The sequence below is a fragment of the Chiloscyllium punctatum genome, chromosome 5 (genome assembly GCF_047496795.1).
Source record: "Chiloscyllium punctatum isolate Juve2018m chromosome 5, sChiPun1.3, whole genome shotgun sequence".
Lineage (NCBI taxonomy): Eukaryota > Metazoa > Chordata > Chondrichthyes > Orectolobiformes > Hemiscylliidae > Chiloscyllium > Chiloscyllium punctatum.
This window is the reverse complement of record NC_092743.1, coordinates 31,471,514-31,491,293: the sequence shown is the minus strand read 5'-3', so window position 1 is coordinate 31,491,293 and position 19,780 is coordinate 31,471,514. Positions and strand designations below refer to the sequence as shown.

The 19,780-nt window shown below is 41.7% G+C and overlaps 1 protein-coding gene across 1 annotated transcript in view; it reads right to left on the bottom strand.

The window, feature by feature from the left end:
* Window positions 1–19,780, bottom strand: part of LOC140476960 (CMP-N-acetylneuraminate-beta-galactosamide-alpha-2,3-sialyltransferase 1-like) — a 95,774-nt gene that overhangs the window by 24,798 nt on the left and 51,196 nt on the right. Inside the window, exon 3 of the mRNA XM_072569986.1 lies at window positions 2,432–2,625. Within this exon, the coding sequence (XP_072426087.1) occupies window positions 2,432–2,625 (194 nt within the window). The remainder of the gene's footprint in view (window positions 1–2,431; window positions 2,626–19,780) is intronic.

Here is a 19,780-nt window from a genome sequence, read left to right as displayed (position 1 = left end):
TACCCAGTCCCTACGTCTCTGCACCTGGCATTGTTTCTTTAATAAAGATTTTGATCATTTGGCCTCATAGCTCCTTATGGCTCGGTGTCATACTTTGTTTTGTGGTGTCAGTGAAATATTATATTGTTTGAGCATAGTCAAAATGTAAATGATTTCAAGGATTACATTCTTCACAGCTGAACCCACGCTAAGGAATTTGATTATCATAGTGGAATAATGATGCCTGTCTCACTTTCTTAGCTGTTTTCACATGATCTCAGGGAAAAGGAGAATTCAAGACAGCTTGGCAGCTGCCATGAATCACCACTATTAGGAGTTTCGATGCTTTCACCCTTTTCTGCAAGTCATTGAGAATGCATTGCTTTTCAAAGCTCATGTGAAAGGCTTTGGCAAGTTTTATAAAATCAAAACATGTAAGTTTACATATAAATATAAAATACGTATGATAAAATTTGGAGTCATAGCTGTCAACAGAATAGAAAAAGATTATTTGGCCCATTGAGTCTATGACATTCATAAAAACTACCTAACTACTTTAATCCCATTTTCCACCACTTGGCCAAAACTTGAAATGTCTTGGCAGTGCAAGTTCACATCTAAACACTTCTTAAATGTTACGCCTCTACCACTGTTATGGGTAGTGAGTCCAAGATTGCCACCAGCCTCTGGGTGTAAAAATGTTTCCACATGTGTCCTCGAAACATCCTTTCCCTTACTTTAAATATCTGTATCCAGTCATTGATCCCTCAGCAAGGGGAAAGGTTCCTTCCTCTCTACACTGTCAATGGCCCTCATAACTTTATACATCTCGATCATGTCCCCCTTCAGTCTCCTCTGCTCCGAAGAAAACAGCCCTAATGTAATCAATCTTTCTTCATAACTAAAACCTTCCATCCCAGACAACATCCTAGTAAATCTCCTCTGCACTGTCTCTAGTGTTATCACATCCCTCTTACAACGTGGATTCCAGAACTGTACACAATACTCCAGCATTTGCCCAATGAACTTTTAATGAAGTTCCAGCATATCCTCCCTGATCTTAAACTCAGTGCTTTGGCTTGAAAGCAAGTATTGCATAAGAGGGGACATGAGACACTTGACTTTATTTGGCAATCCATAGAGCAGGGAGATTATGCTGGAATTGTATAAAATGTTGGGTTAGGCCACAGCCGTAGAAATATGTGCAGTTCTAGAATTTATATTATAATTTATGGAAGTTTGTTGTTTTACATTTTTGGCAGTGGATTAGCCTGCAATGGTTCATTATTAACAAATAGTCACTTGGTTGAGGTACGTGAAGATAACTAGCATCTGTGGAACTTTATCTCAGTGAGAATTACTGAGGAAAGGCAGGAACTAGGAGTAAAAAATATACTTTGTCAGTGCCACACTGAGTAATAAATGCACCTTGAGTGGCTATACCATGCAGGTAAGCAAGGTTCCAATTTTGATTCTTCATCTGTGCTAAATCTGGGTGGGTACCAAGAAAATTACTTTAGTTCCCATGCAAGTAAGACAGAAATTTACAGATCAATCTATATTGTAAGACTGCACCAAATACTCTTCGAGAATAGTGCAAATAAAATCTGGGAACTTTTGATGTACAATCTCCCTGCATAATGCATTACCCAATGAAACATTGTCATAACACTGTGCTTTTCTTAATCCAACTGCAGCAATATCCAGGATGTCTCAAACGACTACATATGCAAATACATGTAATTGTTTTCAGTTGCAGTGAAGACATACAGGAGAATATTTTTCATGGAGCAAGATCTCACAAAGAATACTGGGATGACTAAACAGCTAAATACATTGGTTCTTTTACTTGAAAAAAGATTGTTGACCAGGACACAAATATAATTCGCAGCTCACCAACATAATATGTTTGTAATTGAACACTTAATCGGGGTGAGAGGGGGAAGTAGATATTGAAGTTTACTATTTAAAGTCTTATCAGAGAACACATTCTCTACTATTGCAACATTCTCTCAGTGTTTTGGTATCTTGTCATGATGAGATCCATATCTTGGAATGTGCGCCAAATCATTACTGATCTAGAGATTAGGTTGCCAAGCCAAGTTTGTCCCAGATTCAAATGTCCAGCAGTGGACAAGCCCAATCTATGGTAAGTGAACAACATCAGAAAAGCACAAAGCAGAAACATTGTATTAAACATGTTCCTTCTGCATAGAATTTGAGCTTTATACTCAATTAACAAAGAGCTGGCATACTTTCTTACTTCCTTCCAATTTGGTTCCTCCTCTCTTTTAGCTGCTTATGTTAAAGTAATTTTAAAAAGTGTTAACTAGCGGTTTGAGAAATTGGAACCATAGATAAGCCATTACAAGCTGTACTTGTTGAGTTCTGAACTTATATTTTACACAACTAATAATTGGGCAACGTATGTATTTAATATCAAGCAACTTACCTCATCACTAAATTATTAGAATCAATCGATGGCCCGTAGTTAGATCCTTTTAAATTGCCAGAATTTCCTATGACTGCACATGTCCGACATCTGTTTGGTCCCTGTTCCACGAGCTTGTCATCACCTGGAAATAGCTTGAACAGTTCTTCCATGATGCTGCTATAATTGGATTCTTTCCTTTCATGTTGAAGCCTCTATGCAAAGGTAATATATGAAAACTAAGTGATTCATAAGTTTATGTCCAACACTATTACACTGAATCATAAAACTGCACAGAACTAAAGCAGTTTAGTACATTGAGTCCACCAGCTCTTTACATCAGTAAACAATTAATCACAATCATATCACAATGCTCTCTATATGCTATATGTTTATTTCCTACAAGTATTCAAACAAATTCCTTTTAAAGGCAACAACTGAATCATTCTCACCATCCTTATCATGTAAAAGTATTTTCCTACAGATTCTTTTACTAATCATATAAGATCTTCACTAAAAAAACATAAGTTGCTGAACACGCTCAGCAGATCTGGCAGCATCTGTGAACAGCAATCAGAGTTAGCGTTTGAGGTCATCTTTCCTCAGACATTCCTAATGAAGGGCTTATACCTGAAACATTAATTCTCGTGCTCCTTGGACGCTCTCTGACCTGCTGTGCTTTTTCAGCACCACATGTTTTGGCAATACTCCAGTTGGGTGCAAATTATCCAACCTTTTGACTTTTGTTCTGTATTCCTCTATGAAGTCTGAGATTCATATGCTTTTATTTCAACATTACTTTAAATCTGTTGCATCACCTTCAGAAATGTTGTACTAAAAAAATCATAATTATAAGGTTGTTACACATTTATTTTTAGTCAGTGGCAAATAAGAGGGTGTTAATGACTGGGGGGGAGGTGCGGTCAATGATTGTAGTTTTGTTGAATGTTCGGGACAATGATCAGATTCTCTCTTGCTGAAAATAGTTATGCCCTTGCCACTTAATGGCCGAAACAAGTATCTGGTTAGAGACAAAAAATACTGCAGATGCTGGAATCTAAGGTGGACAAGCAGGAGGCTGGAAGGACACAGCAAGCCAGGCAGCATCAGGAGGTGGAGAAATTGACGTTTCAGGTGTAACCCTTCTTCAGGACTCGGGATGGGTGTCAAGAGAGCTGCAGATAAAGAGGGTGGCGGGGGTTGGGTAGTGAAGTGGGGATGGGTGAAGACAGGTAGAGGGTACAACCTGGTTGGTTGATGGGAGGAATTAATCCGATAGGTAGCTGGGAGGAGTGGAAGGGAGTCATGGGGAGGGAAGGGACATTATTTGAAATTGGAGAACTCAACATTGAGTCAAAGATCTCACACTTGGATTATGTATCTGAGGTCTGGGAGAGATTAAATCGGGTTGATGAGTTAGCTAAATAGTATCTGAGGATGGCACAGCATAGAATGAAGCAGGTGGCAGATGAAAACTCTAAGGAAACAAATATCGGAGTAGACATGAGTGGAACATTTTGATGGACAATCCTCAGTGAACATCTTCATTTCTGACCTTACCTTTTCTTCTGTGTGGGCCTTCTAGGTCTGTGTATGGCAATGCCTTCTGGACAGAACATGTGAATACACTCAGAAGGCTGATAACCACACACAGACCCTTCAAGTGGCTGCATGTACACACAGCCATGCTATTAGAGGGAATGTTGGAGGGATGGTCACTGTTGAAGCTGCTGAAGAATTTTGGAACAACCCTGAAGAACTCCCATGTCCTGGAACCAGACAAAAGTATACAGTAGACTTTCCTAGGTTTCAAAATTAGAACCACTTCATTTCCTGATGTACATTGATGAATTAGCCTTTAAACGTTAGAGAAACTCCAGAAGGATTCTGGGTTATCCAAGATGGAGGACAGGAAAAATTTCTGGCTGTAACAGCTGCTCCTTTTTTGAGGTATTTTAGGTGCTGGAGGTGATTTCCTCGAATTCCAGGAGCATCAATTACTGTTTTATATGGTGTTGCATTGCTTTGGAACTTTGGAGAAAAAAAGTCAAAACAACAGCACTTTTAAAAGGGAGAAGAACATACAAAGGAAGCACATAGTGAGGTCAGTGCAGGAGAGAAAGAGAAAAAGAAATCCACACTGCTAACTGACAGAGTTAGCAGTTATTGCCTTTGCTGTTGAATTCATGAATCGCTGGACATCGGAGTGCATCTGGGAAAATTAATAAAACAGTGAATTTCAAAATTGGTCTTAGAGGAACCTGTCTGGGAGCAGTCACAGCACAGAAGCAGATAAGTGGATTTTAAGCGTGGCCTTGAAATAAGTCTGAAGTAGTGAGCAGAGTGGGTTCTTTCTTGATTATATGTTTTATTGAGCTATGTCTCTTGATTAAACTTAAAATATAAGTCTCTTGATTAAACTTAAAATATAAAATATAAATATTCATTTAACCTGGAGTAGTGTTTTATAGAGGAATAAGACAGTGCTATTTTCTGGGTCCGTATTTTGAAAGAAGCAAAAATGGCCTTTAGTAGACTGATATGCTCTTCTTGTCGGATGTGGGAATTTAGGGAGCGTTTACAAGTTACTGAGGATTATATCTGCAATAATTGCCGTTGGTTGCGAGTCCTATCAGATCAAATGGATCGGTTGGAGAGGCAGTTAGAGGCAATGAAGAATTTACAAGAGCAAGGTGATGTGATGGATGGCAGTTATGGGAAGGGGAGAAAGTCTCAGATACAGTCACATAGATGGGTTAACTCCAGGAAAGTTAAGAGGTAGGCATGTAGTGCAGGGGTCTTCTGTGGCTATCCCGATTTCAAACAAATATGCTGTTTTGGAAAATGTAGGGGGTGATGGATTGTCAGGGAAACGTAGCACGAACAGCCAAGTTTCTGGTATTGAGACTGGCTCAAGTGTAATGAGAGGTATGTCGGGTTCCAAGCGATCGATTGTGTTCAGGGACTCTCTAGTCCGAGGTGCAGATAGACATTTCTGTGGCCAGCAGTGAAAAAGCAGAATGGTCTGTTGCTTCCCTGGTGCCAGGATCAAGGATGTCTCAGAGAGGGTACAGAATGTTCTCAAATGGAGAGGGGCCAGCAGGAGGCCATTCTACACATTTGGAACCAACGACATAGGAAGGGTTGAGATTCTGAAGGGAGATTACAGAGAGTTAGGCAGGAATTTAAAAAGGTCTTTGAGAATAGTAATATCTGGATAACACCCGGCGCTACAAGCTAGTAAGGGCAGGAATAGGAGGATAGAGCAGATGAATGCATGGCTGAGGAGCTGGCGTACAGGTGAAGGATTCACATTTTTGAATCATTGGAAGTTGTTTTGGGTGGAAGTGACCTGTACAAGAAGGATGGATTGCACCTAACTTGGAAGGGGACTAATATACTGGCAGGAAGATTTGTGAAAGCTGCTCGGGAGGATTTAAACTAGTAGGGTGGGAGGGTGGGACCCAGGGAGATAGTGAGGAAAGGTTTCAATCTGAGACTGGTACAGTTGAGAACAAAGGCGAGTCAAACAGTCAGGGCAGGCAGGGACAAAGCAGAGAACAAGATAGGACAGATAAATTAAACTGTATTTATTTCGATGCAAGAAGCCTAACAGGGAAGGCAGATGAACTCAGGGCATGGTTAGGAGCATGAGACTGGGACATCATAGTAATTACAGAAACGTGGCTCAGGGATGGACAGGACTGACAGCTTAATGTTTCAGGATACAAATGCTACAGGAAGGACAGAAAGGGAGTCAAGAGAGGAGGGGGTGTTGCGTTTTTGATAAGGGACAGCATTACAGCTGAACTGAGGGAGGATATTCCTGGAAATATATGCAGGGAAGTTATTTGGGTGGAATTGAGAAATAAGAAAGGGATGATCACCTTATTGGGATTGTATTATAGACCCCATAATATGCAGAGGGAAATTGAGAAACAAATTTGTAAGGTCTCAGTTATCTGTAAGAATAATAAGGTGGTTATGGCAGGGGATTTTAACTTTCCAAACATAGACTGGGACTGCCGTAACGTTAAGGGTTTAGTTGGAGATGAATTCGTTAAGTGTGTACAAGAACAGTTTCTGATTCAGTATGTGGATGTACCTACCAGAGAAGGTGCAAAACTTGACCTACTCTTGGGAAATAAGGCAGGGAAGGTGACTGAGGTGTCAGTGGGGAAGCACTTTGGCCATAATTCTATTAATTTTAAAATAGTGATGGAAAAGGATCCAGAAGTCAAAGTTCTAAATTGGAGGAAGGCAAGAAATTTCAAAAGCTGATTAGGTGCAAATGTTTGCAGGTAAAGGGATGGCTGGAAAATGGGAAGCCTTCAGAAATGAGATAATGAGAATCCAGAGAAAGTATATTCCTGTCAGGGTGAAAGGAAAGGCTGGTAGGTATAGGGAATGCTGGATGAGTAAAGAAATTGAGGGTTTGGTTAAGAAAAAGAAGGAAGCATACGTAAGGTATAGACAGGAAAGATCAAGTGAGTCCTTAGAAGAGTATAAAGGCAGTAGGAGTATACTTAAGGGGGAAATCAGGAGGGCAATAAGGGGACATGAGATAGCTTTGGCAAATATAATTAAGGAGAATCCAAAGGGTTTTTACAAATAAATTATGGACAAAAGGATAACTCGGGAGAGAATAGGGCCCCTCAAAGATCAGCATGGCGGCCTTTGTGTGGAGCTGCAGGAGATGGGGCAGATACTAAATGAGTATTTTGCATCAGTATTTACTGTGGAAAAGGACATGGGAGATATAGAAAGTGGGGAAATAGATAGTGACATCTTGAAAAATGTCCATATTACAGAGGAGGAAGTGCTTGATGTCTTGAAACACATAAAAGTGGAAAGTCCCCAGGACCTGGTCGGGTGTGCCCGAGAACTCTGTGGGAAGGTAGGGAAGTGATTGCTGGGCCTCCTGCTGAGATATTTGTATAATCAATTGTCACAGGTGAGGTGCCAGAAGATTGGAGGTTGGCTAACGTGGTGCCACTGTTTAAGAAAGGTGGTAAGGACCAGCCAGGGAACTATAGACCACTGAGCCTGATCTCGGTGGTGGGCAAGTTGTTGGAGGGAATCCTGAGGGACAAGATGTACATGTATTTGGAAAGGCAAGAACTGATTAGAGATAGTCAACATGGCTTTGTGTGTGGGAAATCATGTGTCACAAACTTGATTGAGTTTTTTGAAGAAGTAACAAAGAGGATTGATGAGGGCAGAGCTGTAGATGTGACCAATATGGACTTCAGTAAGGCATTTGACAAGGTTCCCCATGGAAGACTGGTTAGCAAGGTTAGATCTCATGGAATACAGGGAGAATTAGCCATTTGGACACAGAACTGGCTAAAAGGTAGAAGACAGAGGGTGGATGGTGGAAGGTTGTTTTTCAGACAGGAGGCCTGTGACCAGTGGAGAGCCACAAGGATCGGTGCTGGGTCCGCTACTTTTCATCATTTGTATAAATGATTTGGATGCGAGCATAAAAGGTATAGTGAGTAAATTTGCTGATGACACCAAAATTGGAGACATAGTAGACAGCGAAGAAGATAACCTCAGATTACAATAGGATCTTGACCAGATGGGGCAATGGGCTGAGAAGTGGCAGATGGAGTTTAATTCAGATAAATGTGAGGTGCTGCATTTTGGGAAAGCAAATCTCAGCAGGACTTATACACTTAATAGTAAGGTCCTAGGGAGTGTTACTGAACAAAGAGACCTTGGAGTGCAGGTTCATAGTTCCTTGAAAGTGGAGTCATAGGTAGATAGGATAGTGAAGAAGGTGTTTATTATGCATTTTTTTATTGGTCAGAGTATTGAGTACAGGAGTTAGGAGGTCATGTTGCGGCTGTACAGACAATTGTTTAGGCCACTGTTGGAATATTGCGTGCAATTCTTGTCACCTTCCTATTTGAAAGATGTTGTGAAACTTGAACGGGTTCAGAAAAGATGTACAAGGATGTTGCCAGGGTTGGAGGATTTGAGCTATAGGGAGAGGTTGAATAGGCTAGGGCTGCTTTCCCTGTAGCGTCGGAGGCTGAGGGGTGACCTTATAGAGATTAATAAAATCATGAGTGGCATGGATAGGATAAATAGACAAAGTCTTTTCCCTGGAGTCAGGGAGTCCAGAACTAGAGGGCATAGGTTTAGGATGAGAGGGGAGAGATATAAAAGAGACCTAAGGGGCAACCTTTTCATACAGAGGGTGGTATGTGTATGGAATGAGCTGCCAGAGGAAGTGTTGGAGCCTAGTACAATTGCAACATTTAAAAGGCATCTGGATTGGTATATTAATAGGAAGGGTTTGGAATGATATGGGCCGGATGCTGGCAGGTGGGACTAGATTGGGTTGGGACAGCTACTTGGCGTGGATGAGTTGGACTGAAAGGTCTGTTTCCGTGTTGTACATCTCTATGACTCTGTGAGGAGCATATGGAAAGACTTCAAAAGGATACAGAAAGATTGTTGGAATGGTGGCAGAAGGTGAAAATTCATTCAGAAAAATCTAAAATGATATATTTTAGCATGTCAATGAGAACAAAGGGCATAAACTAAATGCTTTCATTCTAATACGAGCACAGCTGCAGAGATACCAGGGGTAGATGTATTGAAGGAGGTAGGGTGGGTTGGGAAAGCAGTTAATCGAGTATGCAGACTCAGGGGCTTGAGAAATAAAGAGTAAAGACAATGTGTTAAACCTTTAGAAAATAATGGTTCACCAGAATACTAAATGGCATTTTAGGAAGGATGTAAGGGTATATTAAAGATTTACAAGAATGGTTCTAGGTCTTGTGCGTGAAGGACTATACTTCCTAAGCAGTATGTTGTTCATCAATTTGAATGGCTCCTACACAGGCAAACCCAAGATGCATCTTTAGTGTTCATGCATGGCCAATTGAATAAGTTACCTAAACATAAGGTTGTTGATAAAGCAGTTGAAGATGGTTGGGCCTAGGATACCATCCTGCAGAGATATTCTGGAGCTGAGATAACTGATCTCCAATAACCATAACCATCTTCTTTTGTGCCAGGCATTAACCCAACTAGAGGAGAACGTTTTCCTCAATTCCCATTGACTCCAGTTTTGCTGGAGGTTCTTGATGCCACACTTGGACTGTGGCCTTTATGTTAAAGGCCGTCATTTTCTCACTTCATCTCTGGAATTCAGCTCGTTTGTCCATGTTTGAATTGAAGCTACTATGAAGTCAGGAGCTGAGTGTCCCAGTCCAACCCAAATTGGATGTCACTAAGCAGGTTATTGCTGAGCAGGTGCTGCTTGCTTGCACTGCTGATGACACCTTTAATCATTTTACTGATGATCGAGAGTAGACTGATGTGGTAGAATTGGCCAGGTTGGATTTGTCCTTCTTTTTGTGTAAGGATGTACCTGGTCAATTTTCTACATTTTAATCAAGAGGCTGAGGTGTCAAGAAATTCAGATCTTTGGTTTTACTCACAATTGCATGATAAAATTCACAAATTGGAATATGAATAGTCATCTGTGGCTGTTCAATTTAAAGAAGACAATTAAACTTATAGAAATTAACCACATTTCAGCTTGAGCAGAATGTGGTTGAGCACATTTGTTCTTGAGCAGCAAAGTGAGGGAAAGCAACGTGGACTGTTGCAAAGCTGTCAGTCTTCAAAGTTTGTGAGAAGATTTGTAGCTCGGGTGCTCGTTGTTGTGGTTCTGTTCGCCGAGCTGGGAATTTGTGTTGCAGACGTTTCATCCCCTGTCTAGGTGACATCCTCAGTGCTTGGCATCCAAAGGGGTGCCAAGACAGGGGACAAAACGTCTGCAACACAAATTCCCAGCTCGGCGAACAGAACCGCTGTCAGTCTCTCTCTCAACCTCAAGAACCTGTGCCCAGTGAAAAGACAACTTGGAACAGCAACCATTCTGAGAATCCATTATTTGTAAACTTTGCCACTTCTAAATATTAAAAAAAGACAACATCTAAACAGTTGGTACTCAGGTTTAAAAATCTCTGTTCTGGAAGCATTCTATGATACAACTAAATGGATTTGTATTACTAATTGCAGATGATACCAAATGAAGAGGTAGAGCTAATTCTTTAGAGGGGGTGTTCAGTCTGCAAAAAAGGACCCTGAAATTCCAATTGCCTACCACTGCAACACATCGCATTGTCCACTGGCTAACATCTCTGTCTCAGGCTTGTTGCAGTGCAAGCTGGAAGAACAGCACTTCATTTTCTGCATGGGAACTCCACAGCCTTCTGGACTCAGTATCACTTTCACTAATTTAGGACTTGAGGCACCTTCTCCCATGTCCTTACCCAGTCCCTACACACCAAGCCTTGTTATCACACGGTCTGCTATTACATGGGTGAATTTCTGTAGTACATTGTGTAGATGGTAAATACTGCTGCTACTGAATGTCAGTGGTGGAGGGAGTGATGTTTGTGAATGTAGTGCCAATCAAGTAGACTGCTTTGGCCTAGATGGTGTTAAGCTTTCTTTTTCAATTGTTACTAGAGCTGCGCTCAGCCAGGCAAGTGGATTATATTCTGTCACATTACTAACTTGTAGATGGTGGACAGTCTTTGCAGAGTAGGGAGGTAAGTTACATGCCACAGAACTCTTACTCTCTCACCTGCTCTTGCAGCCACAGTATTTATATGGTTGGTCCAGTTCAGTTTCTAGTCAATGGTAACACCCAGGTTACTGATAGGGGGTAGGATTCAGCAATGGTAATGCCATTGAATGTCAAGGGGCAATATTTAGATTCTCTTTTGTTGGAGATGGTCACATCTTGACACTTCTATGGAAAGCATGTTATTTGCCACTAATCAGTCCAAGCCTCAATGTTGTCCAAGCATTCTGAATATGGATTTGGACTTCTTCAGAATCTGAGGTATCACAAATGGTATTGTACAATGTCCAGGTAACAGAAACGTAAAAAATCGGAGCTGTTAAGCCTTCAAGCCTGCTCTGCCATTCAATATGATCAGGGCTTATCATCCAACCCAGTACCCTGATCCTGCTTTTGCCCCAAACCATTATATCTAACTCCTTCTTGAAAACATTCAATGTTTTGGTTTAAACTGCTTTCAGTGGCAGAGGATTCCACAGGATCACCACTCTCTGGTGAAAAACATATTCCTCATCACTGGCACAGTGGTTAGCACTGCTGCCTCACAGCGCCAGAGACCCGGGTTCAATTCCCACCTCGGGCGACTGACTGTGTGGAGTTTGCACGTTCTCCCCGTGTCTGCGTGGGTTTCCTCCGGGTGCTCCGGTTTCCTCCCACAGTCCAAAGATGTGCAGGTCAAGTGAATTGGCCATGCTAAATTGCCCGTAGTGTTAGGTAAGGGGTAGATGTAGATGTAGGGGTATGGGTGGGTTGTGCTTCGGCGGGGCGGTGTGGACTTGTTGGGCCGAAGGGCCTGTTTCCACACTGTAAGTAATCTAATCTAATCTCAATCCGAAATGGCTGACCCTGTCTCCTTAGACTGTGACTCCTGGTTTTGAGCTCTCTGGTTATTAGGAACATCCTTCCTGCATTAACCATGTCTAGTTCAATGAGAATTTTACAGGTTTCTATGAGGTGGCCCCTTCATTCTTCTAAATTCCAGGGAGTGTAGTACTAACCAATCCAGTCTCTCTTAAAACACCAGTTCTGCCATCCCAGGAGTCAGCCTGGTAAAACTTCATTGCACTGTCTCTCAAACCAGAACATCCATCTTCAGATAATGAGACTAAAACTGCACACAATATTCCAGGAGTGGTCTCACCAATCCCCTACATAATTGCAGCAAGATATCCCTGATCGTGTACTCTTGCTATGAAAGCTAACATACCATTTGCCATCTTCACCTCCTGATGCACCTGTATGCTTCCTGTCAGCAACAGGTGTACAAGAACACTCAGGTCTCACTGCACCTCTCCCTTTCCCAATCTCATTGCCATGCTGGTAATAATCTGCCCTCCTGTTTTTGCTACCAAACATTTTTACTACCTCACATTTATCCACATTATCTGTTATTGCCATTGATTTGCCCACTCATTCAACTTGGCCAAATCACACTGAAACATTTTTGTATACTTCTCACCTTTCCACTCAACTTTGTCTTCCGCAAACTTGGGAGGTATTACATTTAGTTCCCTCATCTAAATATATATTTTGAAAACTGGGGTCCAAGCACTGATCTCTGTAATACCCCACAACTGAGGTTATGATGAAGGGAATGTCTTTGATGAAGGAGCTGAAGATGCCTTGACCTTGGACATTACCCTGAGAAACTCATGCAGAGAAGTCCCGGAGCTGAGATAATTAACTTCCAACAACCACAACCATCTTCCTTTATGCCAGATATGACTCCTACTAGTGAACCTTTTCACCTAATTGTCATTGCCTCGAGTTTTGCTTGGGTTCCTTGATGCCATACTTGGTCAAATGTGGTTTTGACATCAAGGACAGTCACTGTCACCTCTGGTGTCCAGCCCTGTTGTCCACCTGTGACCGTGGCTGTAATGAAGTCAGTATCGCTATGGTGTAGCCCAAACTGAGCATAGTGAGTATGTTATTCCCTTACAGGTGCTGATGAATAGTATTGCCAATACTCCTTTCATCACTTTGCTGATGATCAATAATAAACTGATGGGGCAATAATTATCTGAGTTGGATTTGTCCTGCTTCTGGTGCACAGGAGATAGCTGAGTATTTATCCACATCTTTAGGTAGATGATACTGTAGTGAAACAGCTTGGCGAGGGCCACAGCTGTTCTGACAAACAAGTCTTCACTACTGTGTCCAAAATGTTGTCACAGCCTATAGACTTTGCTGTATCCTTTGTCATCAGCTATTTTCAGACATCACAGAGTGTGAACCAATTTGGCTAAAGACTAGTATCTGTGATGTGAGGGACCTCAGGAGACTGCTGAGATGGATCATCTACTTGGCACTTCTGGCTGAGGATAGATGACAAATCCTTTCTATTTGATCTAGCTCAATTAGTCCTCTCAACAGGAAGACAGTTAATTTTTTTTAAGTTTAACATCTGTGCCAGGTATGATTTGTTCAAAAAGAATCTTGCTGTTACGGCCCAACCTCTGTTTAGTATTCAGCTTTATGTTTTCAAGTCTTCGTCAATGACCTTCATGAGCAGTTATCCATAAACAAACATCAAATCAGCAAGTTTATGCAAGACTTCATTCACTAAAAACTATCACATTTAGTGATCCGTAAAAGAACAGGAAAGAGTTAACTGGAATTCTTTCCAGCTGATGTAACCAGAGATGATGTGACCCATAAACTGCTTTGGATCATTTGGAAACCGCATAGGCTGGTGCTATGGTAATTATGACTTTAAATAGGGTTCCAGATGGGTGGCTACTTTTGTAGTGCAACTATGTTGTACCTTGTATGGTAAATCTCAAATCTGAGTTGTCACACATAATTCTATCACATTACATAACATTGTTTTAAGTGTATCTTAGAACTTCAGTGACAATGAAATGGAACCAATTTTTAGCAGGACGCACTTGTTCAGAAATCAAATCCTGGAGCTTGTTTGTTTTGTTGTACTGCTCTCATGCTGTCATGAGATGATTGTAGCCACACTCCAGTACAAGAAGGAGCAGCAACGTCATTTCATATTGATCATTCTATTTAAAATTTATTGGACTTCTTTTGAATGAAAAATAATGGCTGTGTTGTGGTGAATTTCACTGAAGTTTCAACTTTGAGTTACAACTGGCTTTGTGTCCTAACTGCATCATAGAAATTGAATATTAATTCCTCATCTGCTTGTGATTTTTCTGATGTCACCCTGGGAGCAAAAAAACAGCTGCAGGGTGAGAAAGCAATGTGAATACAGAAATAAGGCCATTGCTGCAACTTCAACACCACTCTCAAGTGCTGTATTCTGACCAAGTAGCGGAGTCAAAATCAGAGTTTTGGTGTAAGTGATTCAGACGTATTCTGCACAGACTTGCTGAAATTTTCCAGGATTTGATATTCTGATTTCAACCTTCATGAACATTTCTACCGCTAATAATTGGCACTGTGTTTGGCACCATAACAGGTGAGGGTGAAATCACCCAGATGCAATCTTGGTGCCTGTGATTGTTTTCTTTATTATTCACTCAGGGAATGTAAGCAAACAGTTTTTATGACCCATAACAAGATGCCCTTCACAAGGTAGTATTGAGTTACCTTCTTGAACTTTTGCTTTCCATTATGTTGAGGGACAAAAACAAATGTCATTAGGGAGGGAATTCCATGAATTTGACCCCGCAATACAGAAGGAATGGTGATATGTTCTCAAGCCAGAATGGTGAGTAGGTTGGAGGGGAACTTTCAGGCAATGGTGTTCCTATGTATCTGCTGCCCTTGTCCTTCTACATGGTAGTGATTGTGGGCTTAGAAAGTACTGTCTAAGGAAATTGGTGAATTTCTGCAAAGCATCTTGGAAATGATATACAGGACTGCTACTGAGCATTGATGCTGGAGAGTGTGAATGTTAGTGAAGGTGGTGCCAATCAGATGGGCTGCTTTGTTCTAGATGTTGTTGAGCTTCTTGAATTTTGTTGGAACTGCACCCATCCTGCCAAGTGGGGAGTATTTCATCACACTCCTGACTTATGCCTTGTAGATGGTGTGCCAGTTTTGGGGAAACCATGTGATGATTTCACTGCTTTATTCCCAGCATTTGACCTGTTCTTGTAGCCACTGTATTAATTTCACTGGTCCAGTTCAGTTTCTGGTCAATCATAACTTCCAAGCTAATGATAGTGGAGTATTCAGCAATGATGATACAATTTAATGCCAAAGGGTGACGGTAAGATTCTCTCCTGTTAGTGATGGTCATTGCCTGGGCATTTATGTAGCATGAATGTTACTTGCCACTTGTCAGCCTAGGCTAAATGTTTTCCAAGGTTTACTGCATTTGGTCATGGAATTACTTCATTCAGAGGAGACCAAATAATGCTGAACACGGTGCAATCATCAGCAAGCATCCCAACTTCTGACCTTACGATGCAGGGAAAGTCTTTGAAATGGTAGGGTCTGGATTACTACCCTGATGAAGTCCTGCAGAGATGTTCTGGACCTGAGATGACAGACCTTCAACAATCACACCCATTTCCCTTCGTACCAGGTATGACTCCAGCCAATGGAGATTTTTCTCCCCCAGTTCCCATTGACTTAGTTTTGCTAGTTCAAATGTGGCTTTGATGTTAAGGATAGCTATTCTTACCACTCCATCCCGACCCTTGCATTCAGCTCTTTTATCCATGTTTGAACCACGGGCCAAATTTTGTCAAAAGCTGAGTGGCCTTGAGGTATACAAACAGTGTCAGTGAGCTGATTAATGCGAAGTAAATACTGCTTGATAGCACCATTAATGGCCCATTTAACTGTTGAATGAGAGTAAACTGATGGGCTTTAATTGCCAAGATTGAATTTGTCTGGCTTAGTCTTTACAGGATATAACTGGCCAATTTTCCATATTGCTGGTTAGATGCCAGTGTTGTAGAAGTGGAACAGCTTGGCTAGGAGGTATGGCAAGTTCTGAAAAGCAAGTCTTCAGTACTATTAACAGAATGTTGTCAGAGCCCATAGCCTTTGCAGTAACCAGTGCCTTCAGCCAAATTTTTAAAAATATCACATGGAGTGAATAGAATTGACCGAAGATAAACATCGATGATAATGGGCAAAAGTGAGGACTGCAAATGCTGGAAACCAGAGTTTAGATCCAAGTTGTGCTGGAAAAGCACAGCAGGTCAGGCAGCATCCGAGGAGCAGGAAAATCAACGTTTCAGGCAAAACATTGATTTTCCTGCTCTCGGATGCTGCCTAACCTGCTGTGCTTTTCCAGCACCACTCTGATCTATGATAATGGGAACCTCCAGATGGCATTTTTAAATATTCTATCGTGGGACATGGGTGTCACTGGTTGGCTATCATTAACTACCCAGCCCTAGTTACCCTTGATGTTTCACTGCCTCCTTGAATGGCTGCAGTCCATGTGCTATAGGTTGACCCATAATGCCCGAGGGAGGGAATTCCAGGATCTTGACCGAGTGACAGTGAAGGAATGGTGATATATTTTGAAGTAAGGATGGTGAGTGGCTTGAAGGAAACTTACAGGTGGTGATGTTCCATTATATCTGATGCTCTTGTCCTTCTAGACGGAAATGGTTGTGGGTTTAGAAGGTGCTGCCTGAGGATCTTTAGTGGATTTCTGCAGTGCATTTTGTAGATAGTACACATTGCTGCTACTGTGCATTAGTGGTGGGCAGAGAGTATGCTTGTAGATGTGGTGCCAATCAAGTGTATTACTTTGCGTTTTTGGAGCTGCACTATCTGAGCAAGTTGGGGGGTTTTCCATCACACTCCTGACTTGTGTCTTGTGGATGGTGGACAGGACTTGGGGAGTCAGAAGTGGGCTACTCACTGCAGTATTCCTAGCCTCTGATCTACTCTTGTAGCCACTGCATTTATACAGCAAGTTCAGTTGAGCTTTGTACAATGGTAATTCTCAGGATGTTAATAATGGGAATTCAATAATGCTGTTGAATGTCAAGGGATGGTGGTTGGATCTTCTCTTATTGGAGAAGATCATTGCCTGGCATTTGTGTGGCATGAATGTTACTTGCCACTTGTCAGCTCAAGCCTGGATATTGACCAGATCTAACTGAATCCTTATATTGTGGAAGCAGGCCATTTAGCCCACCTAGTCTACACTAGCAATCCCCCCAAAACCCTTCCCTCTAACCCTAATTTCCTATGGCTAAGCCACCTAGCCAGCATATCTTTGGACTGTGAGAGGAAATCAGAGCACCCTGAGGAAACCTAAGGAGAATGTGCAAACTGCACACAGACAACTGCCCAAGAATGGAATTGAACTCAGGTCCCTGGCACTGTGAGGTAGCAGTGCTAACCACTGAGCCACCATGCTCAGACTGCTTCAGTATCTGAGGAGTCAAGAATGCTGTTGAACATTTTGCAACCATTGGCAAACATCCCCCTTCTGACCTTCTGATGGAGGGATAGCCATTGCTGAAACAGTTGAAAATCATTGGGCCTAGGACACTACCCTGAGGAACTCCTGCAGAGATGTCCTGGAGCTGAAATGACCGATCTCCAACAACAACAATCATCTCCCTATGTGCCAGGTATGACTCCAACCAAACGAGTTTTGCCCCGATACCCACTGATTCCAGTTTTGCTACTGTGAGATGTTATTGCCAAGAACACGATGTATAGCTGCCAGCAAAGCATATGCCCTATCCATCATATCAAGCAAAGATTTTTTTTAAGCGCAGAAAGAAATAAATGAGGATTCTTTTCAAATCTTTCTCTGATGTGCAACTACTTGGATCATGTGTTTTCACTCTGACAGCCTAAAACCATAACTAACTAAAAGGAGCACAGTTTTCAAAGAGTACTAATCCCCCAAATAAGAGTTAAGAAGTCATGGGACTGCATCTGTGATTTTACTTCACTGGGTAGAGATAAGATATAGTAAGAAATCACTTGTGGGAGTAGTTTGCTGGTTCCCAAATAGTGGCTATACTGAAGGAAGAGTATAATAGAAGCTAGAAATAATGCAAGCTGAGAAGAAGGGAACTCCCACCAACACGGACAATTTAATCTTTACACTGAATGCATATCGCAAATTGACAAAGGAAGATAATTTCACCATGTATATATTTTGAGCAGTATATTTCGATGCCAACCAGTGACTATGCTATTTTAGTAATCTGCAGCGAGACAGGATTAATATTCTCATGGTGAGGAGTCTTGACTCAACAGTGATCACATCATGACAGAATAGTACTTTCAGTTCAGCAGTGAGAAGTGTGGGTCCAAGAATAGTATCCTGAACTTAAATAATGGCAGTTAAAGGGTCAAAGTTTAAATATAGGACAGTAGATAATCAGTGTTACCCATTTCAGATATTCTACCCTCAGATAAGATATATTTCATTGACAAAGATAGATTCTATTAGAAGGATGTATTAACAGCAGTTAAGGTTGCACTAACTGAAAGCAAAAACATATCAGGAATAAGGGTGATGAACTGAGAGAATGGATCAGTACTTGGAACAATGATGTTGTGGCCATTATGGAGACTTGGATATCCTGGGGCAGGAATGGTTGTTGGATGTTCCAGCGTTTTGATGTTTCAAAAATCGGGAGGAGCTAGATAAAAGAGGTGGGAGAGTGGCATTGCTAATCAGGGACAATATCAAAGCTGCAGAAAGGGAGGTCATAGAGGTAGAGAGTCATAGAGATGTACAGCATGGAAACAGATCTTTCAGTGCAACTCGTCCATGCCGATTAGATATCCCAACCCAATCTAGTCCCACCTGCCAGCACCCAGCCCATATCCCTCTAAACCCTTCCCATTCATATACCCATCCAGATGCCTTTTAAATATTGCAATTGTACTACCCTCCACCACTTCCTCTGGCAGCCCATTCCACACATGCACTGGCCTCTGAGTGAAAATGTTGCCCTTAGGTCTCTTTTATATCTTTCCTCTCTCGCCCTAAAATATGCCCTCTAGTTCTGGACTCCCCACCCCAAAGAAATGACCATGTCTTTTACCCTAACCATGCCCCTCTGATTTTATAAACCTCTATGAGGTCACCCCTCAGCCTCTGATGCTCCAGGGAAAACAGCACTAGCCTGTTCATTGTTTACTGATAAATCAAATCCTCCAACCTTGGCAACATCCTTGTAAGTCTTTTCGGAACCCTTTCAAGTTTCACAACATCTTTCCAATAGGAAGGAGACCAAATTGTATGCAGTATTCGAAAGGTGGCCTAACCAATGTCCTGTACAGCTGCAACATGACCTCCCAACACCTGTACTCAAGACTCTGACCAATAAAGGAAAGCATACCAAACATCTTCTTCACTATCTTATTATCGTGCGACTCCACTTTCAAGAAGCTATGAACCGGCACTCCAAGGTCTCTTTGTTCAGCAACATTCCCTAGGACTTTACCATTAAGTATATAAATCCTGCTAAGATTTGCTTTCCCAAAATGCAGCACCTCACATTTGTCTAAATAAAACTCCATCTGCCACCGCTCAGCCCAATGGCTCATCTGACCAAGATCCCGTTGTAATCTGAGGTAACCTTCTCTGCTGTCCACTATACCCATCAAGAAGGATTTGTCTACAAAATAAGTATGAGTGGAAGTCAGAAACAGGAAAGGAGCAGTCACTTTATTGAGAGCTTTCTACAGACCCACCAATACCAAAAGAAACACAGGAGCAGATTCGGAGGCAAATTTTAGATTAGATTACATTACATTACAGTGTGGAAACAGGCCCTTCGGCCCAACAAGTCCACACCGACCCGCAACCCACCCATACCCCTACATCTACCCCT